The sequence below is a fragment of the Harpia harpyja genome, chromosome 6, assembly GCF_026419915.1.
Source record: "Harpia harpyja isolate bHarHar1 chromosome 6, bHarHar1 primary haplotype, whole genome shotgun sequence".
Lineage (NCBI taxonomy): Eukaryota > Metazoa > Chordata > Aves > Accipitriformes > Accipitridae > Harpia > Harpia harpyja.
This window is the reverse complement of record NC_068945.1, coordinates 41,462,860-41,476,109: the sequence shown is the minus strand read 5'-3', so window position 1 is coordinate 41,476,109 and position 13,250 is coordinate 41,462,860. Positions and strand designations below refer to the sequence as shown.

The following is a 13,250-nucleotide window of genomic DNA, read 5'->3' as shown; positions in this document are numbered from 1 at the left end:
TTTCCACAATATTTGTGTGTGCATTTTGGAATTAATATCTTTCACAATTAGCCTTATTTATACAAATGATTCTGCAAAGCAATTTCCAGCAAAAGTTGGAAGTTAGTATTACTCAGAAACACAGTATATTTTTGTCCTTTCCAAACAATGTGTGAGATAAAAGTTCAGTACGATATAGCCTTTTTTCCTTTACCTGTAGATACACTACAAAAATATTACAGTTCTGCTTTCAGATGCTATAAAAATTAATACCAGCTTTAAAAGGATGTGAAACATGTAAAAACATCATTTTAACACCAAAAAATACATTTTCACCACAGGTTTTTGTAACAAGACTTGCATATGCAATACATGGAAGAATTTAAAAATCATTTTGATGCATTATGAATCACCTGTAAAAAAAATAAGTGAAAACATTCTCAATTTTGGTAAATATTTATAGAGCCAAACAATATGAAGTATATGTAACAATCAAATTTCTAGTGAAAATGTGTGCAAGTAGGTTTATTTTGAAAGGAAAATTCCTACTCCCAGTGTCATACCCAATTAAATTCTCCAGGTAATGACCCCATTTGCATAGAGAGCTGAACCCACAAGTGGGAATTTTAATGGGCACACCACCTGAGTACATTAATTGAGAGTGACACTACTTGAACTAGTTTTGTGCTTACCCCACTGAAAATTCTACTCATATTATTTTTAATGTCAAGCTACAAGTCAAATTTCAAGATGATGGATTTGTTCTTTTTTAAGCATTGAATTTGAATAAAAGAAAGCTTTAATTCTGTTATGCATTGCATAGCTTTAACTAATCTGTAGTTCTGATTCTCACCACTGCTTCATTTTTTCAGTGATTGGAATTTAATTTTATTCATTAATTTGTGAATAATTAGATAGAAAATAATGCCTTCAGCAGCTAAATTGCTTTTGGATTGCTGTTTAATGTACTTTTACCAGAATATGTGTTACAGTTAAGCTGGCATAATAGTTTACTAAAATGTAATTGTGTAAATATGCCTAATTACTCTTTCTGAAGAAACAAGACTGAATATAAAATTTCAGTCATGGACACCTTAATTTTCTTAAACTTAACCCCATGAAAGCTTGGTAGTTGCACAGCAGATTACTGATGCAGAGACAGCAGTTGTCAACAGCAGTGGAATCCTTGCACTGCGTTTCCCTTTATCCTTCACACGCTACTTGTAATGACCTTGAAGTTATTGTGGATTCTAAACCACTGCTGTTAGTCTACATTAAATATGTAATCAAGGTGTCTCCTCCTCACATGAAGAAACAGACAAATGGAGTCGCATTTCCTAGGAAGGAAAGCAAACCCATGCTGTTTAAGACATTTCTTTTTCCCAGCTTGGTCTTACTAGTGTTCAGTAACCGAGAGTAGCACAGAATCTAAAAACTAGCATATGTACGCCACTGTAAAATGTATTCATTTTAAACTAATGTACTGGTCTTATTCTCATGAGTAGAAGAACTATTTTGAAGATTGCCAGTTTGCAAGACTCTGCAGAGTCCATCTCGACAGAACTTTCGGATCTTTATTTCAATGAGCAAGACAGAATCAATGTATTTTAAACTGCAAGTATTCAAATATAAAACACTGTTGAGCTACAGTTACTTAGAAATATTCCGAAGTTCCAAAGATACCACTTTCACAAGTCTGTTTGACCACGAGTTGCATATAGCAGTGAACACAGAAAAGATGAAGAAATAACTTACAATGTAACAGAGACCTTGGTATTGTCCTAGACATCTATAATAAAAGCCCTTTCTCTTCTCTTTGAACAACAAAGATTTAAAAAAACCTCACTAAAACCAAACAAACCACCTTGTGATAAAGCTAAAGAAGCAAAGGCAGGTACTGTGGAAAAAGACTGTAATGTGAAACACATACAAGTTAAGAGTACAGTGTATTCACAGTGTGGTCACTTTGTGCAACCTGGAGATGAGACAAATTGCAGAAGCTTACACCACTGATTGAAGAGGAATTGTACAGTGCTTGGGCACCAATTACATACCCTACTGAGATGATATAAAGAGCCTCAATTATTGTGGAGTATTTTGCCCATTAAAATAGCATATGCATATCAGAATAAAAATTAGTAAGATACTATTAAAGTTATAAAAGGTATTATACAATCTTTCATCTACTATCCCATTTTTATGAGTATTGAATGGTAATGTACTAACAATTGCTACAATATACATACGTAATGGAGGCAAACAGGATTGTATGTAGTGTTTTATTAAATTAAGTGAGGTGAACTCATATACTAAAAACCATATAGAGATTAAGATCACCTCATCAAACTCAATATCTGCCTGTTTCGCGTAATGGTAATTCGGAGAAATTTCTCTCTTTCCAACTATAGTAGAAATAGCCCATCATATCAAAGACTTCTGAAGAAGAGAAAGGCCATTCTTTTATGTCACTAGCACCAAATCACTGGTAAACAGCATAAGCAAGTGCTTATGAGGAGGCTGAATTTTGTACAAGCAATCAATTTCACATTCGAGTATCCCGAGCACAGTGAACAAGGGCATTATGGAAATGGGTGCAGAGTATTATTTTTATTGAACTTCTTTCAATATCCTGATGCTAAAATTCAGTTAAGGTCCCTCTGCTGTCTTTGGAAGTTACAAGAACTGGCAGAAGGGTTAAAAGGTAGGAAAAAAAATAAGAGTAATGCCTGGAGGATTCTAGAGCTACTACAGTCACCATCAACATTACCTGAAGCCTTCCAACACATGGTGTATGCGCTCACATGTAGACAGAGAGAGGTACAGAGAGAAGATACCAGGGAAGTATTTCTCTAACCTTAAATTTAATTTGGGGGCCAAGACTAAGACTTCAGATATATGATTCATTCTCTGATTCACTCTATGATGTATCTGTTGCCTTTCAGAAAGTTACAAGACAGCTGATATAAGGAGGTTTACTGTGAAAATACATCAACACAATTGGCATTGCTCTCCAAGAACATACATCAAATATTGCAGTCATTAAGACAGTTTTTCTAAAAAAATGTGTGAAGAGCTCAGAAAAGCTTCTCATTTAGCAGATTATAAAAAAAATTATTCGCCAAACTCAACAAACAGTTCTTAACATGAGTACTATGGCTAAAATAGAGTCATTATTCAATCCAAAAGCTCCCAAATGTTCCTGATCCTTCTTCACTGAAGGCATTTTTTTCTAGAAATATTATGTATTATGGATACTGGCTAAATCGCCTATAATAAGTCTCAAATGGTGCTATTTGTCTATGCATTTATTAGTTCTCCTACACGAACAATTATTTTGGCACGCGGTCTCAATGGCAAGACTTCATGGCACACACTCAAGCACAACTTCTGCCAGTTTTAACATCTTACCTCTCTAATGCCCAGAAGGGAGACGTCAGAATTTTTTTAGATCCTCTAAGGGCCCACGTATACACAGACATGGTAGAACATTCAATAAATTTAAAATAGACATAGAAAAATTAGTGCAAAAGACTGCAGACATGTAGTTTCTGCAGTTTTAAAGTAGCATAAGCATGCTCACACTCAGCTTAAGCCAACATGAAAAAAAAATCTTTGCTTAAATCACAGTTGAAACAGTCTACTCTATCTGTGTTTAAACTAACTGATTTTAAAAACATACCTTACTTTAAAACAGTGGTACTGTGTGTAAGCCTTCGTTTCATAGGCCACATAGGCCATTCACCTTAATATGTCTACTGCAATACCATGAACCAACTACATTCTTGTTCAGCTTGGTTTTAGTAAACTGAAGAGTATTGCTGCAGATGTATTAAAATAATTTTCATTTTGATCAAATTTAATCATTACTGGAATTTCACCTTATTAACACAATTTCACTAAGGAATGAATTTGCCCTCTTAATGACAAACTTTTTTACTGTTGGAGATTCATGCTAGCACAGCTTCTAGCACCTGTTTAGCTCCTGGTTTAGCTCCACCTGTAAAACAACTCATGTACACCGGCTCAGTCTCTGTGCAAATCACCCGAAGGCCAAAGCCTTCAGGAAGTGTTCTAACAGAAAAAAATCACAAATAAGACATGAAATTATCATTCAGAAGAGTAACAGGGCAAGACTAGAAGAAGAAGATATCCCAAAGTTTCAAAATAAAGATCTTTATTTCAAAATAGTGTTTGAGAATAGCACATCCAGTTGATACAAAATACAAAGAGCAAGTTACCATTTTTTCAAATGGGCCAGTTTGCAGAACTATAAACTGAAACACTGTACAAGTTCACAAGAACTATTGTAAAATAGACAGTTAAGTTCTGATGTTTTAATTTTATTTAAACTATATTTTCACATTTGACTCCTTCTAATTCTGCTTGTTTTAATTACACAAGGTGCTTACAAGATTGCCTATAGAGTGAGAATTACAAAACAGAATTTAAGAATATAAATATAGAAAGGAATTCCTTAAACTACATACTAATATTCTCTGCTACAAGATACATTTTACAAAAGTGCTAATATCTCTATGACAAACAGTAGCAGATTACATTTAAATGTCAAACAAATCACACAGTTTTTTATTTTTTTCAACTGTCTGTACTACTTTGATACTTCTAATCACTATGAGGGTTAGTTAATAAACACTATTTTCACTTCCTAGTATTTCACAAACGAAGTGGGAAAAGAAATAATATATCTGCATATGTGTGTGTGTGTGTGTGTGCATGTGTCTGAGAGAGTCTGTACACATACGCATATATGCATGAACAAAGTTCCTGTAATTATCATTTGTATTTTAACAGCACTGGAAGTAAATACTTAATAGTAAATACTTTTCCCAGGTTTTCATAATTGCAGTAAATCAAAAAAACCCTCTGGGTTCCTGTAAGTAGAAACAAGGGTTTGTGCAGAGCAAACTGTATAAACATAAAAAATAAGATAAACTTTTACACAGAAAAAGGACTCCCTAAATTGGTATCTTCTTTTTTAAAAAACTGTATCATCCTGTGGTAAAAGTAATTTTTACTAACATCCAGAATTCACTAAAAGCTTGATATGCAAATGTGCAGTTTTCCAAGCACAAAACTGGAACTGCTCCAGCAGGGCATGGACACAGGGGCAGGACAGGAGCCTGGAAGTCCTCTTCCCCATCCCCAAAAGCACAATCAGACAAGAAACAGCCACAATTCACCTCCCCATGACCAGAAGGACACGAGGAAGGATAGTTCATGGTGCTGCCTAGCCCCACCACCACGGTGTCAACCACATACCTACAATGGGCAAAGCACTGTCTAGACTTTTTCCAAGGTGCCTCAAGTCCCAGTGCTCACTGTGATGCCCCCAATTTCCCCAGAGGCATTATGCCTTACAAAGGCAAAATGCCTCCAGGCACTGCCACTCAACCAAGGCACCTCTTCCCCCTTCCCAATGTGGTTCAGACTTTTAGGAGTCATAATTGAGCCCCATGGGCCTGATTCTGAGCTCAGGGAATTTATCAATTTAACTATATGATTCCTTGTTAGCCTGCCTATTACCATAATATCTTTGTGCTCTCCAGCTGGAGCTAAACCAATGGAAAATTCTGACATTAATGGAAATGCACTTAGTTTATGCAATACAGATCTTAATCTGGTCCAATATATGGAAAAAAAACCAAAGATGTTAACAATCAATTCTTGTAGTAACTATCAAAAAACAGGTAAGAAACCCTCTGAGTAAATCTGCATTACATCAGAATACACTACAATATTGCAGATGTTAAGGCAAAACGTAACACCTCCCAGCTCCCTAATATAGTTGAGGATTCGGCTATGTTTCCTTCAGTGATAACTTGCAGTAGTAGGCACTACTAGTCAGTGTTCACAGGGAGAAGCTTTGGTTAATACCAGACCACTTGTTGACTTAGCTTCACACTCCTGTGATCTTTAGCTTGTCACATTTGCATAAACTGAATTCACTACAGCGAAAAGAGACATTTATGGTCAATTCACTCAACAGAAAAAAATTGGCTATCGATGACTCCTGTAACAAGGCCTTAATTTACGAGATCCAACAATCTACAAATGGGAAATCTGGAGGGTAGATAGGAAAGTTTAAGTATGTGAGATCAAGGTGTGTAGGTGGTTTAGACAGAAAAGTTAATGAGCTACAGACATGGAGGGGAGAAACTAGCAGATGATAAAGAAAATGGGTACCATTATTCCCTAAATCTGGGAATGCCATAAACGTCTTTATGTGTTGGACCAAATTTATTTCACAATTACAATGACAGAGAGACATATTTCTCAGAAAACATTAATGGTATAATAGGGAAAAAGTTGCCCACCAGATCCTAACTGTATTTTTCAAACATTTTAAATCCCAATCCTTTTATTTGTAAAGGATATCATACATTTTTAAAATGTTTTTTTTTTTTACACAGTTATTTAAAGATAACACTTAAAACGGATCTGAGACTAAACATTTTTGCATTTGCTTTTTGCATTCAATGACAGAATTCCTTGATCAAGTCAGTTTTAATTTGGTCTTTATATCCCATTTAAGTTCTCCCATCCTCTGTGGATCTTTCTCACACAGTGAAGAAATAAATACTAAGTTATGTGACACTGGCTCTAAAGCCACAAACACTGACAGGGCCACTTAATGTACATATTTAGATTCTTGACTTAACTTCTAATAATTGCTGTTTTATAGCCAAATTTTGAAGATTTGTTAGTCTATTAGTCTGTTAGTCTAAGGATATATTTCATGTCTACACAGATTTCCAAAGTCTCTTTCTAAAAAGAAGCATTTCAAGTAATATTAGTACTGAAATAAAAATACAAGTTCTCTATTCTGTCTTGATTGATAACAATGAAATCTTGGTACTCTAGTCCATGGCAAAACTTAAACTGAATTTAGTTTGCCAAACTTTCCCATAGTATCGATATTGACAACGGAAAATACCAGGAATCTCTCTCAAACCAATGAGATATTCAAAACAAAAGAAATATTGCCAAGGTGACCACTGTAGTAAAACCAAGCACAGATTCCTGATGCTGACTTTTGAATTAAGTTTAAAATAATAGAGCAAAGTTGCTTTCAACACAAAGAGATTGAAATAAAGACATTTTGCTTTTCAGAATGCCTGTAAAGGCATGTTACGCATGGAGGCATTCGAGCGTTTAAACATTAAAGTAGGTAAAGGCAAATACTTAAGGCTTTGCCCTGTAGTCTCTTCTCTGACCAAAACCTGTCATTCAATTCAAATGGCAATTTTGCCCTCATACAGCCTGTGGTATCAGGCCTGTGATTCGGTTTCAATAAAGTCTTCCATTTGCAAAGCCAAAAGGAAGCTGGAATGTAGCTTGAGTTTCACATACAAAACTATACAATTTGTCTTAGAATACAGATTTGAGGATTGCTTTTTAAAAAAATATTTATATATAGGGAATTAACAGTGCAATACCAGTTGGTTGTGTGAAAATCTTACCTTGTCTTTCTTCAAATGTATTTAAAGAAAAGCTCTCCAGTTTTATAGCAAATAAAATAAAAAGGGATAAATATTTCATGATGGGAAGCAGATCCCACAGCATTCCATGCAGATCTCCAAGCAATCTGAAGATTCGCAACATGCGTCCATTATGCCACAGTCCATATCGCATGGGCAGTTACAGTCATCCCCCATCTCGTCCCCACAGCAACAGCAGCAGGCCTCCGATGTGCAGATGCCACAGGATGCTTGTCCCAGAACAATGTTACAGAGGGTGAGAAATTCACAGAACAAGCAAGCCAGGATACAGTGAACGCAGCAATCTTCATACGTACCAGGTCAGCAGCATGTCATGTACGAACAAACAGAAGCAGCAAACAAACAAACAAACAAAGAGACAAAAGAAGAAATCATTAATATGTTATTCTAAATACATCACACTGTCAAATAAGTAGCTGAAAGACAATGATTCAGAATAGACATAATCTAATACCATACAGAACATGCTTCCCATCTTCAAGGTCACTTTTGCAGCCTAACTTGTCTCTAGTTCAGTATCGGTTTTGGTGCAAGTTTCCTTTCCCTGCTTCACTTCATGCAAATCCCAAGTACTAAATATCCGCTTAGAACCATTTCTCCAATCATTTATTATGTAAAATATCCATATCTATTCTCTTCAATCATAACTTCTTCCAGCAGGCTGGATTTAAAAAATCAGCTTATGAAGGAAACTACCTAAAACTATTTCCAGCCTCTCCCAGTGCATCTTGCCCTTCTGAATCTGTTTTGTTGGCTTGCTAGTTATGAAGAAAAATAAGGGAGTTGCCACAACATTTTTGCTTTCTTTATAGTTGTATGCACACCTTAAAACCAGCATAACAGCGTGTTATATGTATTTCTGTACTTTCAGCGATATATAAAATATTCAGTCAAACCCCAGATTTTTTCTATTGCCTTTCTACACAAATCTCTTGGCAATCCTTTTAGTCTACCACTTTAATCTTCAATAGAGTTCATACCTATACCCGAACATCAATATTCATCTCTCATAAGTACTACTAAATTACATGAGATAATTGAGGTGTCCCACAAACTGTCTGCAAAAAATATGGCACTCAAAGAGTAAATATACAGAATAGCTTCAAACAATTAATACATCCATGAGACATGACAGGAAAACACAAAGATTGGAACTAAACATGCATCAGTGAAAAGGAGACTGCGAGTGAGGCATATACTCACCTGTTTTCACTCTGCTCCCATAGTAAGCACGTAACATGTATAAAGCATATTGAATTTGTAAAAGGCAGTGAACAGTCATCCAGAAAGAAAATGAAAACTTAAAAATACAAGAAATGTTCACGATAGAGAATTCTTGTTCTTTCCTAGCCTCAGGTTTCATTCTTCTTTTTACTGCTTGCAACCTTTCCACTCCTTTAGCCACAGACAGTTGGAAGATTGGGAAAATGTTCTGGGGAAAATATCCTGCACCATCTCATCCTCTCCCTGTCCCTACAGTCTATCACAGGTATCTGCTTATGAGAAGCTGATAGGAAAGACAGGATATTGAGCTATATGGGCAATTGGACGTTATATTCTTACACTTCACAAGCTGGAGACTGTTATCATAGGGGAAAGCTTGCAATTACTTGCAACAGTATTACAATTACCAAGCCCCCTAAACATATTTATAAATGTCAAAAATGATGCAGTAACCGTAGCAAGTATCTTGACTGATTCAAAGTACCTCTAACATAGCAGAAACTTTGACTGCAGGATAGTGTAGCGATGACTTTACACAAGCAAGCACGAATACTTACAGCACTGCAGCAACAGAGGCTCAGACCTGCAAAACGTGTCCCAAGAAGCAACATAACCATCTGAGCTCTTAGCCCGCTCTAAACATCACACTGCGGGGGACCGATTTCTCCTACTTTCTACACTACTTAGATCCAAACTTAGCTTGGGAATACCTGTACTGCAATGTGGTCACAGTCATAACATACATAATGAACACTTATGCCCAAAAGAAAAAATAGAAATATCAGGAAAAGCAAGAAGGACAAAATAAACAACCTCAAAAACTCCCTACTACTGTGCAGGAAAGCAAAACTGAGAGGAAACGGCAGGTCAGATTGAGCTGTTTTTAAAGAAAGTTGTTGCCTGGATTAAAAGGCTGCTTTTCCCAAAGAAATACTGTCGCTAAATAAATGACCTTCATAGAAAACCCAGAAGATACGTGAAATAAAGCTGGGGAGTATCAGTTCACTGAAGAGGACCAAAGCCAGACCGATAGCGATTAATTAGCTGGTTGTCATGGAGATGGTGTTAAATTTGTTCAGGTACAATCTCCTTTCAGATTTTCTTTTAATATGAAGGAAAAAGATAAAGAAGCCAAGAGTTCTATCTAAGAAACCTTCATATTTGGGCAACTGAGGGTTTTACTATTTCGCATCTTTAAAACACAGCTGAAAGAAGCTAATACCACAACAAATTTTGTTCTACAAATGTTTTTTTAAACAAAACACCATAATAAAACTTTACGTGTATCAGTAATTGAGAATAAGATGCTCAAACAAATCTTGCCTGCTTCATGCAGGGATATGTAAAACTGCAGGGAGACAAATAAACATTCACAGAAATTATAATATACGTATTTATTGATAGGCAAGAGACAGAGTTCACAGGTTAAACAAAAGGGACTGCACTGAGACAGCACTTTCTGGACCCACAAAAGAACTTTTCCCTCCTAACCTAAAAAAAACCCACTAAATCACTACTTACAAGAAGAGGGTGTGTTGATTTAAATAATGGTATTTCAAAGGAAAAAGCTATCAAAAATGGCCCAAGAGACAGAAAGAAATTTTGGCCATTAGTGCTATGATGGAAACTCTGTGGAGGGTCTTTCTTTCCATCTTTTCTTCACTGACTGAAACGCTAAAAGAATTTATTTACGTACTGTTTATTTTTATTTCCTTCTCCCTGGATGGCAAAACTAATTTTTCATTCAGAAAATCTTTATGTAACAATTTTGCTTAACCTACACAAACACATAACATAAAGTACAGAAACCCTTTACTGCTCTCTTCATTCTTGCAATGATTCATTTGTACAATGAACATAAACTTTGATTCACATTTCAAGGACAAACCTGAAATAATCATGCTTTTATATTCTTCATGTTATTGACTTTTAATAGCTATCCGGATAGCAATTATTTAACACATGACAAAGCATGCTGTTACCCAGTCTTACGTAACTTGCTGAATTCAGAATCATGACTCTAAAGGTCTGTAATATGTTTGCATAAAATGGGTGGAAGAATAATTTCTTCCATGTAGGACTCCTACTTCTTAGCTTCTTATCTACGGATGTAATTATAAGGAAAAGGAAAAGATACAGTCATAGGAGTTTTTTGTAATAATAACAAATCTACATGCTACACAAAACTCACACATCCTTCTCTAGTACCATATTCCTACAGCAACCTGTCAGTTCCATAGAAAAAAATTATACAGCTAAAAACCTCTTCCTTTGGTTGCTCTTGCTGGGTGTCATGATCAGCAGAATCCAGCCACAAAGAAGATGCTATATAAAGCTCACTCCAAAAGACATGATGTTAGGTTTTTCGTTACCATGTTGGAGACCATAAAATATATTTCATTGCTTGCACAAGACCCTCTTAATAATTCTTTCCTGCTTCCAAGACCAAAGAGACTATTTTAAATTACAGATTATTTTAGATTTCAAAACTATTTCAGCACATTAAGAATAAAGACTATACTTAACTTCCACTCTTTGACCTTACCACATCAAAATCCTAATAGTTTTTGCAGATGAGTGAGTAGTGGAACACATTAATCCAACTGGAACTAAATTTATATATTTGGGAAGAATTTGAAAAAAAAAAAAGTAAATTTGATGATCTTAATGTCTGACGACATGTTTTCTGGAAACTTTGGATATATTTTAGTCTTTTCTGATAGAGAAATTACAGTAATATCAGTTATGACACTGTATTACTGTAAAAAGATGCTAACTTAAAATAATCTATTTCTTTACGTTCTTTTTTTTGTTTTGTTTGAAAATTAGAGGTTTTCTCATTCTTCTTTTTCCACTAGATATACCAATGCAATTAAGAACTAGGGGCATGCCTTTATCAAGGACTGAACTCCATCTGCCTTGATGTTCATGATGCAGTGCTGTTGATAAACAGTTAACTCCCAAGTTTCTTGGGGTGTAAGTTTTCATTAAATACTTTCACAGAGAAAGAAGAAATTAGTCTATGTCTCATTACATAAGCCCACCATTAATGAAGATAAGCTTTTCCTTAGCACTTCCACACTACACCACACAAGTCTCAAATTTCCATTGCTTTTCAATTCTTCTATTACACTTTTCTCTAATTAATGGAGAAATGCTGCACTACAGATCGGCACTATACAAAAGTGAGGATGTGGAGTGTCAAAGACTGTACAGAGGTATACTTTATACACAAAACCCCACCCAAAACAGTACATCTCCTTAGTTCCTTTATCAAATGCATTTGATTTCATCAAAGCACAGTATCACATTTGTTGACCACGACTCACGCTCCCAAGAGCTATGCTGAATGGCATAAATTATGATAGGCTTGGTCTGTAGGTGGTGATAGTATATTTTATTAGACCAATTCACAGCTGGGGAAAAAAAGATGAGCTTTCACACACTCCAGCTGATCTTCAATTATCCTTTCATTTTGCCTGGGATGAAAGTTAGACGTGAAGTTAAAAGGGTCATCCCATGCAGCACTTTTAAATTCCGATGTAAGTAAAGCTGTTTCCTTAGTCCTTTGGCACATCCCCAAAAGTTACAGATTTGTTAGGGAACTTCATCAAAACTGTTAAAACAATGCCAACACAAACAGAAACCCAACCAACTCATCCAAGTTTCTTCTGCTTGTATCACACACACACGTCCAGCTACTTTGTGCTGATTTAACCAAAGAGTGTATACACTACATATAACATCTACTTTAACGGGCTTATAAATGTTACCACAGACAATATCCAGACAAGAAATAGCCTAAAATCCCTTAAAACTGTTTACACACTGTTAATCAAAGCCCAGAGGGCCCCACTCTATGCCTTATCCCAGTCGTAACAGCTATGCTCATTTAAGGAAAAGAAACAGTATCAACAATAAAACAACTTCAATTTTTTCCATGTCTTTAAACATTTGCATGTGTGCACCACTTTTTATTTCTAAACTCTTTGCATACAGCTATCACCCTGATATCCAATTCCTTTGAAACACTGAAATATATATTTCTTTTATTTCAACTTCCCTTTTATCACCTCCTCTTCATTTTTACGAAAAGGTGCGGCTCTAATTACGAAGCAGACTTTTAAGAGAACTATCGACCATCGAAACTGTAGAAGGGATGCAGAAGTTAAACCGAACGACGTACAGAGAAATGCACACGCAGGCTGACCTGTGCTGCTTTTGTAATGTTTGACACTAACCTGTCACAAAATGACCCAATAAGCTTTCATACCAAGCAGGCAGGTCACATACGATAAAAGGTTTTCATGTCTGCAATGGTAAATAAGCTCACTTACAGGATGGTGACCCTGGTCAGCTTCTTACTAACTATACATTATCCGAGCGCAGACAACTCGAAGCAAATCTCCAGGCGCTCTGCTGTCTCGCAGCAAGAACCAGAAAGGGCAAAACCGCAATCAAAGCGGCAGCCGAGGTCCTCAGCGGGGGTTTACTGCGGGCCCCCGCAGAGCCCTGAACAGAAGAGCC

At 36.0% G+C, this 13,250-nt stretch overlaps 1 protein-coding gene across 2 annotated transcripts in view; it reads right to left on the bottom strand.

The window, feature by feature from the left end:
- Nucleotides 1-4,136: 4,136 nt before the first annotated feature.
- MDFIC (MyoD family inhibitor domain containing) overlaps nt 4,137-13,250 on the bottom strand; it is a 52,921-nt gene continuing 43,807 nt past the window's right edge. For both annotated transcript variants that reach the window (XM_052789132.1, XM_052789133.1), the window contains exon 5: nt 4,137-7,783. In XM_052789132.1, coding sequence (XP_052645092.1) covers nt 7,536-7,783 — 248 coding nt within the window. In that variant the 3' untranslated portion in view covers nt 4,137-7,535. The remainder of the gene's footprint in view (nt 7,784-13,250) is intronic.